General features: G+C 40.5%; 1 protein-coding gene across 3 annotated transcripts in view; it reads right to left on the reverse strand.

Moving 5' to 3' along the window:
- Positions 1 to 21,833, reverse strand: part of Plcb1 (phospholipase C beta 1) — a 675,841-nt gene that overhangs the window by 235,658 nt on the left and 418,350 nt on the right. For all 3 annotated transcript variants that reach the window (XM_038329997.2, XM_038329999.1, XM_038329998.2), the window contains one exon: positions 5,438 to 5,575. In XM_038329997.2, coding sequence (XP_038185925.1) covers positions 5,438 to 5,575 — 138 coding nt within the window. The remainder of the gene's footprint in view (positions 1 to 5,437; positions 5,576 to 21,833) is intronic.

Consider the following 21,833-nt stretch of genomic DNA (forward strand, 5'->3'; position numbering starts at 1 on the left):
TCCTACTGTAAGCAAAAATGGCCTCCATGCTGGAGAAATAATTCATTTACAATGGTCTTGTTTTCTCTAGCAGCACAACGGCCTGCATTTGTCGTCTCGGCAAAAGTTCTGTTGCTTGTATTGTGTTTGTTTAATTAATGGGTTGAATTTTAAAATGTGACCTCGCAGAACACCGAGGGGTGTTTCTTCTTGAATTTTCAACTTGCCCTACTTACACCATATTCTGTGCCTCCTCCATCTCAGCTTTAATTTTCCTTACTTGCTCAGAAATGGAGACTAGAGGCATCCACAGATTTTCCTTGATGTTACTCTCTTTCTTCTCCCATAGCTCATGGAGATATCCACTTAAGAATGCTATCTGATTTGAGGTACAAATAAGTTATTATTAAAGAAATGTTTGCAAAGTTCCCACAATGGTTTTTAAGGAGGCTAGATGACTCGGTTTCTTGAAAAGTGTCATGCAAAGAGGCCAGATTTCTTAGGTATCCCAAAGACTCTGGGAAATGTTTGCAAGTTAGAGAATGTACATGTGCTAAGAATGTCGATTTGGCTTTGTTAAGTAAGATGATAGCCTCTCCCCATTGTGTTCAGAGGTCAAGACCTAAGATTCTATTCAGTGCAATGTTTTTCTTCCTTAATGTGAATCTAGACTGAGAAGCTGCCAACAGAAGTCCCCAAAGCCCATCCAGCTCGTAGTTGTGTTTGTTTGTATAACATGATATGTGAAAACAACTGGCGTCTATATTTAACATCCTATCTGGATTCTCCAACTCCTTTAGGAACTAAACCCAGAGGTCAGACAGCACTAGAGTGCAATGCCCAGATCTGCAGGATGCAGATCTCCTGGGAACTTGTTAGAAATGCAAATACTCAGAATTTATCCCAGACCTGCCAAGCAAGGGCTGTGCACCCAGACAACTAGAAAAAGTCAGAGGGCAAGAGTGTGTGCAGAGGTGATACTGAAGATAAATTAGGGAGGTGCGGCAGTTATGTTTGAGTGACCAAGGTCCACATTAGAATAGAAGAGATGGGAGTCAAAATGATAGTACTGATGGTCGAAGAACATTTGCCTCTGAATGAGGCTGGCAATTGGCGCTATGGGGGGTTTCAAGGAAGATGTAGTCATGGTGACGTGTCTAAAAACACTAGTGTGTTCCCTAAAGATATCTTGTCCAGGCTTTTACTCAGATGATGAAGCAGCCATATTTATTAGAGAATTTATTTACTCTTTCCATCCTTTGTTTTCATTTACTTAGTTGATACGGATACCCCCAACCTTGCAGTAGATTGTGAATACAGGTCCACTGGGAGTCAAAGTAAGAGAGTAAAGAAACATGACATTCACCATCTCCCCTGAAGCTCTTCAGAGTGGTCAGACATTTCAGGGAGGTGAGATGAAGTATTGGAGGGCCAAGTGATAGCAAACACTATGTGGTCATTGGCCTTCTGGACAGCAGGGATGTGCGTGTGGAGAACAGGATGCGTTACATCGCTATCCGCAGACACACTGCACTCCCAGAGGAGAGCTGATTGTTAGGGCGCGGGAGGCTGCTGAGTCAGGCTGCCTGAGGAAGATGTGATTGTTGTTTCACTGAAAGAGACGCTATGTGCTATGTTCTTAGTCCAACCACAGAGGGAATGTGGAAGAGTTTCCTCTGCAGGTCTGTCTCTCAAGCAATCCAACTTTCTTAAGGACTAAATTAAAAATTCAATTTCAGCCGCGCATGGTTGAGCACAATTTTAGGTCCAGCACTTCTGTGGCTGCGAAGGGTAACTACAAGTTTGAGGGCAGTCTGGGTTCAACTAGAACTAGAGAAAATTCAAGCTTTGAGGTCAGACTGGCCCATAGAGAATAACCCTGTTTCAGAAACAAAAACAAAAACAAGAAAACTTCAGCACGTCTGGAATTATATCTTTGCTAGTATTTCAAGTGAGCCATTTCCTTCAGAGACTGACCTTCCCTGACTGGCTCAGAAAGAGACCAGACCCTCCTCCTTCCTTACCTTCTCAGGCCTCCTGCTTTATTCGTCTGCACTCAACATAAGACATGCCATGCTCACAACTTCATTGTGAATTAGCTGGTGATTTTTTCCTAGATTCTCTGAGGAAATGTCCTTGTTCATAGCTGAAGCCCTAACATTGGAAGTGTGTCTGGTACAGAAATAACTCCCATCCTGCAGATACATGCTGGAGGTAGCATGAGCTGATATCTACTTAAATAGTCTGACAGCATTCAGCTTTCAGAGGAGTTCAGGTTTAGTGTAGGAGATCCTTCTGTATTTATGTTGCTTTCATTGGTTAAATAAAGAAACTGCCTTGGCCTCAGCAATTAGGTAGACCGAGTAGACAGAACTGGATGCTGGGAAGAAAGGCAGACAGAGAGCTGCCATAGAGCCAGCCGCCAGGTCAGACATGCTGAATCTTTCCTGGTAAGCCACAACCTCATGATAAAATACAGATTATTAGAAAGGAATTAAATAAAGATGTGAGAGTTAGCCAATAAGAGGCTAGAGCTAATGGCCAGCAGTGATTTAAAAGCATATACTTTCTGTGTGGTTATTTCGTGGGGTTAAGCTAGCCAGGTAGAAGGACGCAGCCTGGTCCTCTTACTACACAGGTTCTACTGTGCATCCTACATCATGTCTGTTAGGTCTCAAACCCTGGGACAAATGGCTGAAGTGCCTTTTTAACATATCAACGTAACCAGGTTCTCCCAGCATCCCTCAGTCTTTACCTATCACATGGTATGGCTGGCATACCCATACCCAACTCTCTACCCCAACTCTCTAGCCCAGGGGTTGTGCTGCCCTTTCCTATGTAATCCAGACATTTTGGTTACCTGCCCTGCTTTTACTTTTTGCCCTCTTGGCTGCTGCACCTAGTTCGCCTCTCTCCTCTCTCTCCTTTACCCTTGCCCCTCTTCTCACATGGCCCATGGTCATGTCCACTTTGGATTCTCCCAGATGGCTCTGCCTCTGGGATATGCTCTCCTTTTTTTCTGCAATAAACTTTCTCCTCCACTGTACATAGAAGCAGTCATATACTTTCCTTTTTCTTTTCTTATTTTCATGCAATGACACGCTCTTTCCTTCAGAGTGAGCACTATGCAAGACACCTGAGATTAGGTACAAGGTGCGATGGACTCAGAAAATATTAACAGCCAAAAATATGGAAAATATGCTTTAGAAGGAAAACGGTGAGCCTGTCTCGAAACCCTCCCCCCGCCCCCCCCCAAAAAAAAAGAAGGAAAACAGTGTCTGCAAATTTTAAATTTCTGGCTGTTGCATTTTCATGGGGGGAGTAATTCTAAAGAAATTTGTATCTAAAGGACGTGAAATATACTATATGACTTCATTAATGATGCCAGGAGCTCCACATAGCTGCTGAAAAACAGAATGAAGTAACTTTTGCAGATCCCATACTGCTGGCGACCGTGATGGACTTAGACATTTAAATCCATGGGAAATTAGTGTGTGGGAACCACAGAGAGGAGGAACTCAGACATTGTGAAAATATAGCTGCACAAGGCCCTAAGCAACAGAAGGTTTACAGATCAGTGTGCAATGGAAGTAGGTCTGCATTCAATCTCAGTAAAGACCTGTCTGATAGAACATTTATTAATGTCTTTATTAGAAATGCAATGAATACCCAGACTGGTCATTTTAAAAAGTGGAACGTGGGTGTGTTGGAGGAGAGAAAGTTTTATGATGTTTTGCAAATGCAAATGTTTTGTTTACCTGCAATCACCCGCTGTCCACCAACTCATTCAATACCGAGAAATGAGGTTATGCAACCCAGTGAGTTAACGACAGGGCTCTAAAATGGGGAGGAAGGCAGAGCCAGGATAATGGCAGCAGGGACAGAGTTCCCTGCCCCTGTATTCTCTCCAAGTGTAAATTATACACTGTTGTTACACAGAGAAGACAGGTTAGGTTTTAACACACTTGGAAAACATAACTTTCCACACCCCAGAGTATTATATCTGGTTTGGTATTTTATTCATTCTGTTGTAAGAACTGAAGTTGATGCTACAGAAATGATTAGAAATAAACTCCTGCCAAAAATCATTAAGAGATGTTGGAGCAGGCCAGCACATTATTGTAACTCATACAGCTGTCAGGGCACGAGACATCAAACAATTATAGACCACAAGGCCCTGACAGCACACAACGCTGACGAGGAGCGACTGTGGAGCTGTGATCTGTGCTTTGCATGCTCTGTGAGGACACACAAATGATATGCAGACCCCTAAGTATCCGCAGATCCATGTTCTTAACCCCTGATGGAGATGGAAAGTCACTAGTGTTCTGTACTCCAAAGTATAAACATGGGTGGGGGTGGGGCCCTTCTGTTTGATGGGTTCATTTTAGTGCTTTCCAAATCATCACTTTAGAAAGCAGTTCTCAATCTGTGTGCCGTGGCCTCTTTGGCGGTAGCATACAGATGTTCTGAATATCAGATACTTAGACATTACAATTCATAACAGTGGCAAAATTACAATTATGAAGTAGAAGTGAAATAATTTTATGGTTGGGGGTCACCACAACATGAGAAACTGTACTAAGGGGTCGCAGCATTAGGACGGCTGAGAACCTCTAGAGGAAGTATCACACTTGAGTCCAGGGAGTCTTGGAATTTACAGCTTCTTGTTTCTTGTGTATCCTTGCTCTTTCTGTGTACATCTGGAAACATCTGGAAGTCTCCTTTTTTTCTTTTTGTTTTTTTTTTTTTTGAGACAGGGTTTCTCTGTAGCTTTGGAGTCTGTCCTGAACTAGCTCTTGTAGACCAGGCTGGCCTTGAACTCACAGACATCTGCCTGCCTCTGCCTCCCAAGTGCTGGGATTAAGGGAGGGTTCCACCACCACCCGGTGGCCCTTTTTTAAAGTAGAATCATAATCAGTTACTAAGGGAAAACCTGTTTTTAAATCACCATTCCAGTCTATAGCCGAATAAATATTGACATTTAAATTTTTATTAAAAATGTATTTCTTATTTCACACACTAATTAAATAAATACTACACAACCGTGGGTAATCTGTGCGGTGTGTGTGAGGGAAACCAGTTTTAAAAGGTGTTGAAGTTGAGCATCTGCAGGGGAAGAGTTAAAAATGGAACCGGAGTTAGAAATGGCGGGAGGCAGGATCAAAGTTAAGACAGAAGGAAGGATGTTCACCTGGTGAAACGAAATGTAGCTTTTATCTACATTTTGTTTCGCAGAGGAATTTTATCTAATGCCCTATCCCTAATGAAAACAATCTCTGTTACTGAACGCCAATGCTATTATTGAAAAAAAAATGTTTTAAACACATGGATACTTGGCAGCTGGATTATTATTGCATCAAACTTTTAAACAAATTGAAAGTCTTCCACATGGGTTAAACAATATCATTAAAAATCGAATGGGGGCATCAGCGTTCGCTGTCACCACCGACCATACCTTGGCCACCTCCTCTTGGAAAGCCACGAGATTCAAGTGAGAGATGTTCACCAGGTCAGGCCCATACACCACCGTTATCATGCGCTGCTCCAGGTGCCCAATGTTCCCGACATCCAGGAGTTCACGTAACTTGGGGTCCTGGATAAGAAATGTTAAAAAGAGTGGAATATAAGGAAAGATTCTAACAGGGTAGCACACCTTTAAATGAACGAGAAGTAGCGCTGCCTTTTCTTAAGAGGAGCCTGTGTGAATGGAAGCATTCCTCTCTACAGTGGAGAGGGAGGTGGGTCACTTGCCGAGGAGCTGTGGGGGAAGACTTCCCAGTTTAAGACCCGTGGTTTTCAGCGAAGCCGTCTTTCTATCATACAGCCATCCTGCAACGCATGTGTACGTGTTAGAATTCGCCTCTATTTCCCCCAATCATCTGATGGGTTATACATTGAAATGAAAACTCCTACTCTTCTCCTCCATTCACGGGCACGTTAAAACAGAAAAAGGAAATTCTTACGGAATAAAAATGTTCATGCCCACTACAGTCTCAACAACTCAATAGGTTCTGGAAGCATTTGAGTGGGTACTATCAGAAAGTAGTGCAAAGTTAGGGGATGAAGGTGGGGTGTGCTTAGCTGGAGTCTTCTGATCATTGAGATTATCCCTGTGGAGGAGACATTGAGTCCAGGAGCGATAGGTCTTCCCAGTCATAGATTGGAACCCTAAAACATGAGCTGAATGAAATAAGCCTTTTGCCATATAAACTGATTATCTCCAGTATTTGTGACAATGAGAGGAAGATAACTGGGGCGGAAACATAGAGAGGCCTCTTGCCCTGGGTCTTCCTCTGCACTGAGTACAGATGTAAAGAGAAAGAATGTCAGGGGAGCTTTGCACAAGATATTTTAAGTCCCTCACTGGCTGTGTTCTGGGCTGTGGACTTAGGGGATGCCTGCCATCTCTTTCTGAGCAAGCCTCATTCTTTGGGAACACTGAGTAAGTACCCCTTGGAGATACCGTTTTTGTTTTTGCCTCCCTTTTTTTTCTGGGAAAGGGACGTTTCCAAACTCACAGAACTCAAAATAAAACCGAAAATAGGGCTTAGTCAACTTGGCTGCATTTATTTTCCTCCCATAGGACAGGCCCTGTAGGACATTTCAGTCCATGCAGAAAATTAGCATCAAATCAATCACTTAGCAAATTTGCTGCCGGCTTCTAAGCAAGGACCATGCTTGCATTTCTATTTATTTAGCAAAACCTTATGCCAACAGGGCCTGATTATGAAGGCTGGGTTATTCTGGCCTCCTTCTGTGGGAGGTTATAAGTCCATACAAAGAAATAATGAATAAAAAAAAAAACAGAATGAAAACAAGCAAAACCTTTCCAGTTAAGTTACTCACTTGGTATCATTAATTCTCTCTTCATTAATAAAACTTTCTCCTGTGTGGCTGCACAAATAGGCACACTTTCAAGTAAGCTATGGAGAAAGGAACTTCATTTCCAAGCTTGCCCAGTAGAATCGAAGATTTAATTCTCTGACAAAGTGAGAGCTTATCAAGGCAAGGGAGCCTCCTGGAAAGATGAGCTGCTTCCCTCAAAGCTATCAATTCCATAACCCACAAAAGGAGAGGTATAGAGTCAACCAATTCCCAAATGAAGACCACAAAGTGGGGGGTTTCGGCACCATAGAATCAATAGATTAGAAACACATGCTTAAGCAAATTAAACAATTACTCCAGCTGTTCTGGGAAAATGATTAATTACATTATAGTTTTCAGACATCATAGAGACATGTTTAGGGAGTTAAGTGTATTTGATCAATACTTGTTGTATACATGGAAGAGAATAACCATTCTCAGAAACCAACTAAAGCTTGCATAATTCTCTTGTGCGGTCAAAACACTTTTGCTTACTCACTAAATGGCTCTTGGTTAAGGGTTTCTACTTTCCAGGACTGCAGGAAAGAGCTGTGAAGGTCAGGGGTTCGTGTGACTTATCACTGAAATAGAGGATCTGGAGGTATGTAAAGTCTCTCCAAAGGAGGTGCCTAAATAGAAAATATGGTCAAAGAACTTCCAAAATTCTGTGAAGAACAGCATTGCTACCAGCTATAGTCGGCAAGAATCTAGAAAAAACATGTTGTCTCTCTAAGTTTTACTTCTAATGGTCATTGCTATTTGCTATTTCTTTAAAAGTCCGTTGGTCTTTTTGTAACTAGAGGTGGTGTCTGGGCTTGGGTGGATAAAGGAGGCTGTGAAAAGGGAATTGATAACTGAACCTGAATATTGGTGAGTCTATCTGGAATTGTTCACATTTCTAACATAGAATTTTAAATGAGCTTTGAAAATGAGCTAGAAGAACAATTAGATTTGAGATATATTTTATCAATAGAAATTCTAATCCTTTAAAATCATGTAGTTCAGGATATACAATGAGAAACGATTGAAAATATGTAAAAAGTAAGTTGTGTCCTAATGTTGATTTTTTTTTAGTTTGGAGTATGACATTTTAAACTGTATTTTACTTTCTCTTAGACCATTGCTCATTTTAATCCCCTCTACTAATACTACAACGATTTATTGTGGAACACTTCTATTTTCTCAGCAGATCTACACATGGGGCATTTGCTGATGAAGACCCCATCTCTTCAAGTACCACAGGCTATCCCCAGCAGCTTTAGACTGTCAGACTGTGAAAAACAATAACCCGAAAACACAACGGAATTGACTTCACAGATGAGGCCCTCACGGATGAAATTAATGCATTGAACTCAGAGGTCTAAAATTGAGATAATTCTGGGCTCCAGTACTGTAGGTCTGGGATTTGAAAAACAAACATGCACAATCAAAATTGTACTAAGGACAATGTCCTGTTGCTAGTTTGTCTGAACTACTTTGTCCCCTGTCCTTTCTCCCAAGCAACTTTAAGTGAATCTCAAAATCCCTGATAAGTTCCCAGAGACTATTCGACTCCCCAGGCTCTAGAGCACTTAAACACACTGATACGTCGACTGTAGATGCTTTTAAGGAGAACAAGCCATCCCTCCTCTCTGCAAAGTTGTTTAACTTTTCCAAGAATATTAAAGGATATAGGGGAAACTAAGAGATGGGGTGAGCTTGGAATTTTACATTTTCAGGTATTATTCCAGGCTTACTTTCGACAGAGAATATTCTTTCTGTGCCTCTACAGTTGGGGCTAAGAGCAGCTAAGAACCCTGGCAGTTTTCACATAGCCCCTAGGTTATCTCTCTTCCTATAAGGGTCACGAAACAAAAGTGGTCTGGCTACGCAAGTCCACTTTTTCTTTTTTATTTATTTCTTTGAAAAATCTTGTTTCACATACCAATCCCAGTTCCCTCTCCCATCCATCCTCCCACTTTTCTTACCTTCTCCCCCTGCCCTTCCCATCCAGAGTATTGAGTCCCATGGGAAGTCAACAGAGTCTGCTACATCACTTGAGGCAGGACCAAGGTCCTCCCTGCTGTATCTAGGCTGATTAAGGTATCCCTCCATAGGGAATAGGCTCCAAAGAGCCAGATCATGCACTAGAGACAAATACTGCTAAGAATCTAAGCAATAGTGGAGAGGATACCTTCCCTTTCCCTGTAATCAGACTGATGATTACCTTAATTGTTATCATAGAACCTTCATCCAGTATCTGATGGAAACAGACGCAGAGATCCACAGCTAAGTACTGGGCCAAACTCCCGGAGTCCAGTCATAGAGAGGGAGGAGTGCTATTATGAGCAAAGGGGCCAAGACCATGATGGGGAAAGCCACAGCTGACTCAAGCTCGTGGGAGCTCACCGATCCTGGACTGACAGCTAGGAAATCAGCATAAGACCACACTAGGCCCTTTGAATGTGAGTGACAGTAGGTGTGGCACGGGCAGTTTGAGGGGTCACTAGCAGAGGATCCAGTATTTATCCCAAGTCCACTTTTTCTTCATCATCGAGACTTGTGATTAAATTACTTCATGTTCATTCCAAAGAAAGAGTTTTGCTCTTGGTGATTATCTGTTAGCTATTACCATTACCTGGCAATTGGCTTCTGGAGAAATAAAGACTGTTTTACACCTAAGGAAGGGGGACTCAAGTATGACACAATTATGGAATTATGTAATTTAGAATGTCAGAGACAGATGGGAAATTATGCATAGAGTTTTTAAAAGGAAAACTAAATGCCAGTTTAGATCTTCACTACTTAATTTGACTTCTAGAGAAAAGTTATTTATCTGTACGCCAGGCTTTCCCAACACAATGCATCTCCTCGGGATACTTAGGTACCAGAAACCTTTTGTTTGGTGCAGAAAGATCTACCATACTCATTTGTTTTTTCATACTCATGAAATACATTTTTAACAGATTTCAGGCTTATTCAACACTTTTTTACATGAAGAAAATTCTGTTCTTGGCACTTAATACAATGTTCTCAACCGAATTATGGTTATCTATCACTCAAGAGAAAGGTCAGATATTTGAAAGTCTTTTGATCAATACTAAGTGTAATAATTGTAAATAGACATAGTCCTTAATACAGCTAAATGATACTAATATAAAAATCATGTGCATGTTTCAATTGGCAGAAAAATAAAACAGCACCTACTAGTCACCTTCCAAAAGTGATTTTTAGGTCAGTTTATTAAAAGTATAAAATAATTGATATACTGAATCAAAATAGGAAAGAAAATATGAACTAATGATACCAGTTTTCTTTCTAGGATAAATGGAAGCTAAAGAGTGGCATTCAATGGCCTTTGGGTAGTCACCTTACTGAAAGTGTAAGTTCACAAAAGTATATGGTAGATTCTCAAAAGTCAATGAGAGAAGTAGTTAGCGCCCTCCTTTTCTTGTTAGTATTTATAATAGTATGTCACTCATGTTACCAACTGCCTCAACCCTTCCTGCCCTCTTGACATCTGCAAACTACTAACTTCCAGCAAAATTCTTCCTTTTTAATTTTGATTTTTAGAACACACACACACACACACACACACACACACACACACACACACAAGTATTTTGCATGCATGCATTAATGTACATTGCATGCATACCCGGTGCCCTCAAAATCAGACGAGGGCACTAGATTCCTTAGAACTAGAGTGATAGATAGTTATATAGAGTTATAGATAGTACATGGGTCCTGGGAATTAAATCTGTTCTATGAAAAAGCAACAAGTGTTCTTAGCCTCTGAGCCATCTCTCCACCCCTTCCAGCAAAACTGCTGCAGAATGTGAAAACCCCTAGGCTGGAGGGACCAAGGTCTACACAGTAGGCAGTTAGGAATTCTGTGTTCCTTTGTGTTTGAGCCCCCTCAGAGGCAGTGAAACACATCACTCTCAATACATGCCCCTCAACCTGCAGGGAAGCCAGTCTCGTCTCTTGGTAATTTTCACATCCACATGGTTTGGTTAAAGCATAACTAATATTTATGTGAGTTTGTCTCATTTCCCAGACAGGTAAGGTTTTTGTTTGTTTGACGGTTTATTGTTTGTTTGGTTTTGTTTCATTGGTCAGTGTTTTTCCTCTTTCATCTCCATTTTATTGATCTATTTCATAGAAGCAACTGTCCTCTTTCATGGTACTCTACGGCAGTTGTATATTGCCAAGGGAGCTTTTAGAACTTGAGAACACACTCAAAAGCTAAGCATATTTCAAAAGGAGGTCTGAAAAGTCTTTAATAATGAGGTTTTCTTTTTTGTTTGTAAATCAACCTTCCCAGACATATACACTAATGGCTGCACTGACCCATTGTAACTGGCCTGAGTTTATTGAATCTACAGTGGTAGGCAGGGTCCAGACTCAGAAGAGTTCAGGGAGAGGTTTCCTATGGAGGCATCTGTGTCAGCTCGATGAGAGCTACAGCTCCAACCAACAACCAGCCAGACGGTGGATGTCCAAAAGAGAAAGTGGAGTTTATATGGAAAGAACACCACAGTTCCTGCCAACTCCTTCATGCAAATGAGGGATTTCAACTGCAACAGAATGGTCCTGACTGACTGACCAATGCCAAAAGGGGCCTGGTGGCTCATCCTGTAATCCTACCTGCTATAGCAGCAGAGGCAGGAGGATCACAAGTTCAAAACTGTCTGGGCAAGTTAGTGAGCTCTGTTTTTGAAAAAAAAAAAAAAAAGAACAAAAAAGACTGGGCATGGGCATGTGTCTTCGTGGCACACCTATTGTCGAGTGCCCAGAAAGCTTCAGGTTGGAATCCGAGCACGGATGTGGGAGGCAGGTTGACAAGAGTGGGAGTAACTGGTGCCTCAAGTTTGCAAGTTAGTGCAGTGTAGGGTCCTGCTGGTCAGCGTCTGATGTCAACTCTAGTCAGCTCATCATCACTTTTGACTCACAGGGTCAGGAGGGTGCCTTTCTTTACGTTAGTTTAGGATGTCTTCACAGTCATTTTTTTATCTCCAGGCAGCATGGAAGCTCGGAGTCTCTGATTATGTCCTTGTATGGATTTCCTGGGAAAGTAGCAGTTGGGTATGATCCCTTGGGGTCTTCTCTGGAACTTTCGATGGCTTTTGCCTGTCACCCAGTGAGGGAGGCAGCAGATTCTGCACTAACTCTGTTGGGTATTTGTCTCTACTATTTACAGCAACGTGGTTGTGCGGAGCTTTGTCACCCATCCCATGCCTCAGTTTTCTCATCTGTGAATTGTAGCTGACAGCAACATTCCATTGAAAATTCAGTCGGAGGAAATAAATGAGCCTTCATGAGAGCAGCTGAGAAGTATATCACAGCTTGAAAGTCAAAGCCACAATGACGTACCCACTGAACAACTTAACCTCATAAGAACCAGAATCTATTTCTGTGGGACTTACCAGTCCAAGTATTTACTTCCATTTGTATTTATGCTTATATGGTTCGTGTATTATGGACTGACTATATTTTAAAACCATGTATTTGAATTTAGTATTTCTCTTAATTCGCTCTTCCATCCGAAGCGTTTCACAGAGCGCTAAAGGACAAACCATTCCTAGAAGGTCTCGGTTTCCAGCTCCTTCATTCAACTGATTTTCAAAATAAGGCAATATGATTCCTGAGCTTCAGCTTAGCTTCCTCACAAGGTGGGTACTAAGCACAATGCCTGCTATGTACAACATTAGCACAGGGAGTGAACTGAAGCTGTAGAATCGAAAGGATCCCATGTTCTTAAGGAATTAAAGTGTGTGTGTGTGTGTGAATGTGTGTATGCGTGTGCGCACACGCGTATGTGCATGCACTTACGCATGCCCTCATATGATTGCTGTCATGAAAAATAGTGAAATAAATGTTGGCTTCTACTTACCTTCTTTTCCCATTAAAAATATAAATGCTTTTACGAGCTAAGAAAGAAGCTTTCCTATCAATTGACTACAAGTACTTGAAGGAGAATGGATTAAATGGGCAATTTGTCTGTGAATGTCTGAGAAGTTGTACATACCTGCTGAAGGTCCTAGACATGTATCTCAAAATTAAATGCATTTTGACTTTCAGGGATTTTTTTTACCTTTAATTTACTTACATCTGTTTTCTATTAATCCAGATATACAGACATTAACCATATCCACCAATACATAAAGATCAATACAATGTTATTTCTTTAGAATCCCAGGGATATAAAACCCTCCATAATTCAAAGTCTTGGGGAGATCTGATACCTACGTTCATAAGGAGTAACTACTAACACCTAAATAAGTCCTGGCTTAACTCTGTCTTTCTATGTGTGTGCTTCTCATTGGCAGTAAGAACCTATCTTCAAAACTCCATTATACCTATTCATCAAAGCACATTATGCATGAAGACCAAAGCTGTAATCTCTAAGACCTTCCAATTTCAGTGAGGAAAAAAACCACCATCTTGAGAGTTCTGTGATTGGGCCTATTCAATGAGACCTGAGGGTTAATGATATCTCCATGCTGTAAAACCATCACCGGCATTCTTGGCACAGCACTGCACAGGCAGGGCACAAGACACTCTTCATTTCACAGAAAGAGATGCTCCCAAACAGTACCGGTCCCAGGACCTGATTAGCCAGGTCTTTCCATTTTACCATTTGCTGTAACTGATGAGCTTTTTGTTCGTTTGTCCTCGTGCCACTGCTGTGTTTATAGTTTTTTCTTCCTACCTCCTCAGCCATTTTTTCCTCTCTCTCATTCAAAATTTTGCCATGATATTTTGTTATTTTGTTGCAAATCAGGAAGCCAAATGTTCTTATGCCATCCCAGGAAAATGACATTCAGTGCCTGGTATATTTTGAGATTGGACACAATGTTGGCCTGCTTTCATAGCCAGAGAAGTCTCACCACCCTATTTGTTAACGGCTGACTGAAAATTTTCCATTTCTTGACTTATTTATTGGTTTTAAATAAATATATATTATTGGTTAAGGCATGAAAAATACTACCATGGGTCGTCCAGAAATCGGTGTACCTGAGGCTACGTGTGCTTCTCCTTAACTACTTCAGCTCAGTACCCTTATGTGGAACACAATTTGAGGACAATTATGCTTTACAAGACTGAGAGACTGGTTCATAGCTTGACTCCAGTCTGATGATTGTGTAGTATTGCTGGGTAATTTCAACAATTAAGTACAAAAATTGGATTGCACTGGGCCGGGAATGAATGCCTTCCTGTGGTTTGCCAGCAACCGCGTAACAATAGTCTTTCAGAAACCAAAAGAAAGCAAATCATCAAACATTCAAAACACAAAATTCAAACAAGTCAGCAAGTTAAAGTCCCATGCTCTATAGTGTAATATTTATTGATGCCTATGAGATAAAGAGCCAGTCTCAAGCTACCCAATGACATAGCTGAACTCAGAGCTGAAAAGACATTAGAAGAAGTCCACTATCACATGCTATTTAACTCTACATCTGTAAGAGGGACAACAAACCTCAAGACCACAGACAGCCATAATATTTAATAAAATAATTACAAAGTGATACATTTTGAGGTATTTTAAATATAACTCATCTGGCTGCAAGTTTATATTATTTAATTTATAACAATGCCTGAGGTTAACAGTTAGAGAATTTTACAAATATTTAATAATTGCCTATTGTGAACTAGTACAAACTGGCTCCAACACTTTACTACTTGTACCCAGAGGCAGCCTACGAAAGCTATAGAAGAGAGACGTCATGTTACTGGGAGCATGGACTGACCTCAATTTGAACACACACTCTACCTCGAATCTCTAGGTACCCATTCTTCTGCTTTTACCTGAAGAAGGCTGCTTGAGACTGGCTTTGTTTGAGATCCCTGTTGCATTCTCTGTACTATATAAGAAGACCCCACTGAGCACTCCCCAGAATGGTCCCACTGGGTAGATCCAGCTCTTTAGGCTCCATCCCAGTAGAGTTAGAACTGATGCAATATAAAGGAAACCTAATTAGCGCATCTCACTCCAAATCAGAACTGCTGCTCTCTCCCCATGCAGGGACGTATTTCTCTGAGGATCTTCTATGGTCCAGCACAGCAGCACCGTCACCACTCATTCACAGAACAAATGTTTATCAAGACCCGACTGTTTACCTGGTGTTGTGCTAGTTGATGGAGCTATAGTAATGAATAAAACCAAATAGCCTTATCTTAGTGATGCTTACAACCTAGTGAGGAAGTAGGTATTAAGAAGCAAAACAACAATAACAAACCCAAGGGATCTAAGCTCTTAAAGACAAAGGCAGGAGAATTGCTAGCTTGAGGCCAGTCTGTGGTATGTAGTGAGACCCAGTCCTCAACAACCACAAAAAAACCTTAAAAGATAAAACAAAAATCAAAGAGTCTCATAACTAAATATAAGAGATATAGTTCAGGAATCTAACAATGTTAATTTTGAAATAGGGGTAGGGGAGGAAACTCCCTAGAGATATTGCTTATTTTTCTTTGTTTTGGAGACAGGATTGCACATGTAGCCTTGACTAATCTGGAACTCACTATATAGACCAGGATGGCCTGGAACTCATAGAGATTTTTCTGCCTCTGCCTCCTGAGCTCTGGAATTAAAGATATGTGCCACCAAGCCTTAGGCTCCCTAGAGGCATTTTGAGTAAATGAATTGTGTTTGTTATCATCAGACATTGCAGACAAGGCGTGGGCATCGTATGCAAATGCAACCTAGCCCTCCCTGTGACTGAAGAGAGGAGAGCGAGTGTGAAAAGATTCAGAGTTGGGGAGAAGGTCGGGTGACATAAAGCAGGAGAGATAAACAGGTGGCACTCTGTGCAAGAAGGTATGACCTGTCTTTAGGAAGGCACTCCACAAAAGTCTCCCTTGAACGTTTTCAAGCTGGGGAGACCTGGAATAGCATTTGTTAGAATGTTGAGAGAGACTGGAAGAAGGAGATTATATATAACACTTATCTTTCTATTTCTTTATTTTGGTGTTCTCAAACGGACTGTCACTATGTAGCTCAGGTTGGTCTGTAATTTTTTATCCAGCCCAGACTGGCCTTGAAACCCCAACCTCTGCCTCCTGAATTTTGGAAGTATAGTCAGATCTCTATCTCACATGCATGTTGTAATAGGAGAACCTAGTAGCTTAGACAGGGGTACAGTGGTCTAGATGGTCAGATCTGAGCACTAGGTAGGACAAATCAGCATGACTTGACATTGGCATTGGTACTGGGGTTCAAGAGATGGTGATGCCTGTAGTATTCTGAGATTCTGAACTGCTGAACCAACATGTTGGTGCTGTTAGGAATAACAGGGATGCCAGGGGGAAGTCCAGGCTTATGGAAGTAAAGGTTATAATGCCATGTTTAAGTTTTGAGCCTCTAAGCTTGAAGAGGTACAGAGGCTATACCTACATTCAGAACATAAGCCCAGTTGGGGAAGCCTTTTTTCTACCAACGATAGTTACAGAAAACAGAGCCCCTAATTTCAGTTTGATAAGCAGGATTCTAAACACAGTCAAAGAAGCCTCTAGCACAAAAACATTAAGGAGATTTGTTACATCTTTTTCTTTTTCATGGGTTTCAGGTCATTATATTTTCAATTCACATTTTTCTCCCTTGATTCTCAGGCTAAAACCATTTTCTATTTATCAAAATGTGACTACATAGGAAGGCCTAATGAAGTATGGCCTGTAAAAAATAACTTCTAATGAATCCAAAGAGAGGTGACACATTTTGGATAAGTCTCCACAGAAGATAGATGGTAAAGATTTCTGTGCATTGTTATACTTGGTAGCAAACAGGGACATTTCAGAAACAAGGCACTTTATTAAAAACATTGATTTCTAAGGCTATTGTGTTTCATGTAGGTGGTTTTGAATAGTGATGTAGAACTATAATAGCACCTTCAAAATATGATACATTGGCTGCTTCTATGCATATAACAAAAGAACTAGAAATCACTAAGTTGTGTATTAGATATTCTTGAATACTAGTGCTTTGTAAATTAGTTAAATATTCAAAGTACCATGCACACATATGAAACAAATAATTTAAGTGCATATGATGGTATTGTAGGTAGCTTTAAAAAGTTACGCTTATAAAGAAGTTAAAATTATAATATGTATGATGCAAGCAAAATTAATAAAGTTTTGCTGGATGAGAAAGCCTTGAACCCTCAAGAGCACAAAGCAGGTAGGGCATCTAAAAAAGTGATATGTGTTGGCCAGCCCATAATTAGGACAGAAGAATCTGGTAAGCTCCATAGTACCCAGTACACCTGTAGAGCCTGTGACATCTATTGCCTCTGGGATATATAAGTTAGTGGTTAACCAGATCTTCTGGTCAGAAATGCTGGATATCCACCAGGGCCATAGGAGAGAAGAGGACTTTAGGATCTAGCAACATAGGTCAGGGGAAGGTAAAACCTTGGAAGCCTTAAAGGACTTGAGCTGAGGAAAGAACTGTCAGTGAAGAGCCAAGACAAGGCCTTGGGAATCACTTATTGCAAACCCACTTTTGTGGTTTCTAAGTATTTATTATTATTATTATTTGTGTGTATATACGCACATAAATGCATTCCTCAGTGTGTGGGTGGAATTCAGAAGACAGCTCTGTAGAGCAGGCTCTCTATATCCACCTGTATCTGGGTTCTAAGTCTTGCTCAAACTCGGGTTGCCAGCCTAGCAACTTTCCTTGATGGGCCATCTTGCCGGCCCACTTTTGTGTTTTATATCACCGAATTTCAAGAAAATTTTGAATGTTCATTGAAATACCATTCAGGATAAGAACTGACTCCCAAGTGAATGTTCTGGAGCTCTACAGATTCCATAAACAGACTCCTTTCACCTTCTCCCATTGTACTTGTCTTCATTCATTCATTCATTCATTCATTCAACAAACCATTCCTTTACTACCTGGCAGGTTCTAGGGATCTGGCAATGTTTTTGGAACACACAGCAGCTGCCTCATTGTGTTGATGGGAGCTGAAAAGGTGAAGAAATAAAGCTGATGGGTATTCAATAGAAGGAGCTTGAGGTGAATGCTTTGCTTAGGAGTCCTTGAACAGTACCAAGGGGGTGACCTTGAGATGTCCCTGCAGAGTGTTCAGTCATTGACCTTCCTGTCCACTGAGGCGATGGAACTCCATAAACTATATTTGGCTGAAAAAGTCTTTTCCAGTCACCATGACTAGCTTTCCTGGCTTCCTGAAGAATTTGCTTTTATGAGTTTAAAAAGTAAAAACAACTCTGACTCATGTGTTTGGAGTTAAGAAACTCAAAATTTTTGTTGGTTTTTAGTGATGGGGGTCTTATATAACCCCAAGTTGTTGTCAAACTCAATCTGTAGTCAAGACTGGCCTTAACTTTCAAAATCATTTTGTTTCCATTTCCCCAGTGGTACGGTCACAAACATGCACTGGCATGCCTGGCTTTACACCTCCTTTTTTTTTTTTTAAATTAGAGGTGAAATAGAGGGATTTTTAACATTTTAAAATAATCCTCCACTCTGACTAGTCAACTCCATGCATCTAAATGCACTGGCTAGAGTTGTACTTGGGATCTAGAATGCACCCTAATGCTCCATGTGTCTAAGGTGTGGCATTCAGACTATGGTGTTTTTTGAAGTGTTGTGATCTTTAAGGGGTAGAGCCTAAGAGAAAGATGCAGAAGGAATGGCGGGGCTGCGTCCCACCACCCGACTAGCTTTACACCTGAAATAATTACACGGAAACTGTATTCTTTTAAACACTGCCTGGCCCATTAGTTTCAGCCTCTTATTGGTTAATTCTCACATCTTCCTTTAACCCATATTTAGTAATCTGTGTAGCACCATGAGGTGGTCGCTTACCAGGAGAGATCTTAACCTGCGTCTGTCTTGGAGAGGAGAAGCATGACGACTAACTATGGCAACTGCCTGAAGCATCTGCCTTCTCTCTCACAGGATCCTGTTCTGTCTACTCCACCCACCTATGTTCTGACCTATTGGGCCAATCAGTTTCTTTATTAATTAACCAATGAAAGTCCTCCATCAGAAGGAAGTCAGGTCACTAGGGATATGCCTTTGAAGGGGGTTTGGAACTCTGTCCCTGTCTCACTATTATTCCTGAGAGCATCGTCAGATATTCATCACCCCCACTCTTCTTCCCCCCTTACTACAACCCCAAGCATTAGAGATGATGGACCATGCCAGCCTTGTAAACCACGAATGTCAGTAACCCTGTACCTTCTTAAGCTGTGTAAACTACGTACCTCGCGTATTCCTCTGTGATTTCCATCTAATATTGCACCAGAAAAGTTCCTAAGTGGTAGCTTGGTTGAAGGTGTAAATTTATTTTAAATCTTAATTTTTAGTCCTACCCATGTTTAATCTTACTAAAACCATAGCATTTATTTCCTGTATTTGATAAATAGGAATTAAATCAAATGATACCCAATGCTATCATTTTAGTTTCTCAGTGCTTGCTTTATAGCTTCTAGATTAAAATAGAACCTTAAATTTAGATTGAGCTTGCAAATGTATACATATGTGTAAATGTGTATAGGCACCAATATATCTCCTAGTTTTGTTTTGCTCTTGCCTTCTATAGATAATAGTAATTAATAAAAGTACAAGTCAAGGAAGCAATTTCTTCAGGAGTATGGGATGCTGGGATGATTTACCAGAAAGTTTGGAAAGAAATCATGACACAGTTCTTCGATGTTTAGCTTACCATTGATTTCAGTGTTTTCTTTAAATTGGAAAAATTAAAATGAAAATCCACTTACTTAAATAAGCTTACCCTCATACTAAAGTTGGATTCCTACCTCACAATACATACAAAAATTAACTCATAATGTGTAGTGTACCTAAATGTAGGAGCTAAAACTGCAAAGACATTAGACAACTGTGTAAATATAAACCTTTGAGGCCTTGAACTAAGCAACCATTTTTCACAATCTGAGAGTTGACGTAACAAGATAGAAAATTCGATTTCATTAACAGTACAAGCGCTGGGTTGGGAAGATAGCCTAGAAGCAGAACATCTGTCTAGTATGTGAGAATCTCCACGTTTGAAAACAAAACAACAAGAATCAATCAATCAAGTAGTAACGAACAAAGCACTGCAGAGCAACAACTCTGTCAAAAAAAAACCCAACAAAATGGGAGCAAGAACTTGTCCATTCTATCTAAGAAGAGACCTGTTAAGCACACTGCTGCTGGGAATGTACGGTGGTGTGGCACTTGGAAGACTGTGAAAGTCCTTGAGATGGCAAACATCGTCACCCACATGACCTAGCAATGTCATTCCGAAGGCATACACCCAGAAGAAGTAGACATGAGCCACGTGTTAACAACAACTTTACAAAATCCAGCAGTGGGGCTCCTTCTAGTAGTCAAAGGTTGAAACAGTCAGACATGATGGCTTAAACTTTTCATCCCAGTGGATCTTCCAGAACTGGAAGCCAATCTGGACTATACTGATTGTATATAGTGAAACATCCTGTCTCCAAAGCAAATAAAGAAATAAAGGTTGAAATAATACAAGTGTCTATACACTGATAACATAGAAACAAAATGTAGCATATATATGAAATGGAATATTATTTGACAATCAAAGCAATGAAACGCTGATACATGCTACCACGGAGAAAATCTGACCACATGTGCTGTGTAAAGGAGTCCCAACATGAAAGCCCACGTGTGGTGTGGTCCCATTTATGTGAAATGTCTAGGATAGTCTAGTATTTTTCCTTCTTTTAAGAGTGTCTCGTATAGACTGACCTCAAACTTACCATGCTGCCAAGAATAGTCTTAAATTTCTGATCCTCCCATTTCTACCTCCTAAGTGCTTGGATCACCAGAATGTACCCTCATTGCTAGTTTAGAATTGTATATTCTATAGATATGGAAAGCTAAATAATTGATAGGGAGAAAGGAAGGTTATTCTCACATATGGGGTTTTATTTTAGAGTAATAAAAATATTCTAAAATCAGTGATGGTTGTATAAATGTGTATACCAAAATAATAAATGTGCAAAAAACCATTGCATCACACACTTTTCACAGGCAAATATGCTGACCTTTAGGTAAATGTCCATCTTTAGGAATCTGTGTGCCCTGATGAGAGTTGCTTCAGAATATGTTCATGAACCACAGGATCCAGAAGTGATGGGATTTTCTTGGCCTAGTGACAGCAGCGAATTGGAGGAAAAGGAAAGATAGCAACCGTGAAGGCTGTCAGAGTTGACAATCACAGCTGGCATGATGCCTTTTAATTCTCAGCTCTCTGTATCTGTAAGCTACTGTTTCTATTCCATCCCAACAGTGAGAGAGTCTCCACATTTTCAATCCCATTCTGATGTTCTACTTTACAAAGGAAAATTCTGGAGCCATGTCCATGTCACGTTTGAGACATGGATTGCTGTAATATAAATCGATCAGAGATCAAGCTCAAGTCCAGCCAACAGCCCTGGTTTTCTATGCTTAGCTCCTTGCTATGGGAGTAATGGAAGGGAACAGAGGCAGAAAGTTGGAAGAGAACTATACTTTCACTTCGTTCAATAGGAAATTTGTAAAAGGGCATTGAACTTCTCCTTAGCTAAAAAAAAAAAAAAGAAAAATCAGGAATGTTACTAAGAGGTTTATTTCGAAAGCAGGATTAAAAATTGAGGAATCTATAGTGATAGATCTCAAAACATTTCAGGACTAATAATACCAAATTACACAGGCCGCCACTGCTGGGCAAGTGATAATTATTACAGTCCTATGATAATGGTAACATAAATCGTGGAGCCATTCAAATACTAGAAGCTGCAATTAAAGTAAAGCTTTGTTTGGAATCCACATAATTACTTCTAATATTTTTATTTTTCACTCTTGTGTGTCTGTTTATTTATTCAGAAAATATTTCAGTTGCTGCCCTGGGCACATGGCTATGCCAGTGGACTTTGGTGTTTTGTTTTATAAAATGCGTTTGTGAAAATGTTTATGAAAGGCATCAGTATCAGGAAAAGAGAAAGCACTACTCTACAAATCCAATTGT

The sequence above is a fragment of the Arvicola amphibius genome, chromosome 5 (assembly GCF_903992535.2).
Source record: "Arvicola amphibius chromosome 5, mArvAmp1.2, whole genome shotgun sequence".
Lineage (NCBI taxonomy): Eukaryota > Metazoa > Chordata > Mammalia > Rodentia > Cricetidae > Arvicola > Arvicola amphibius.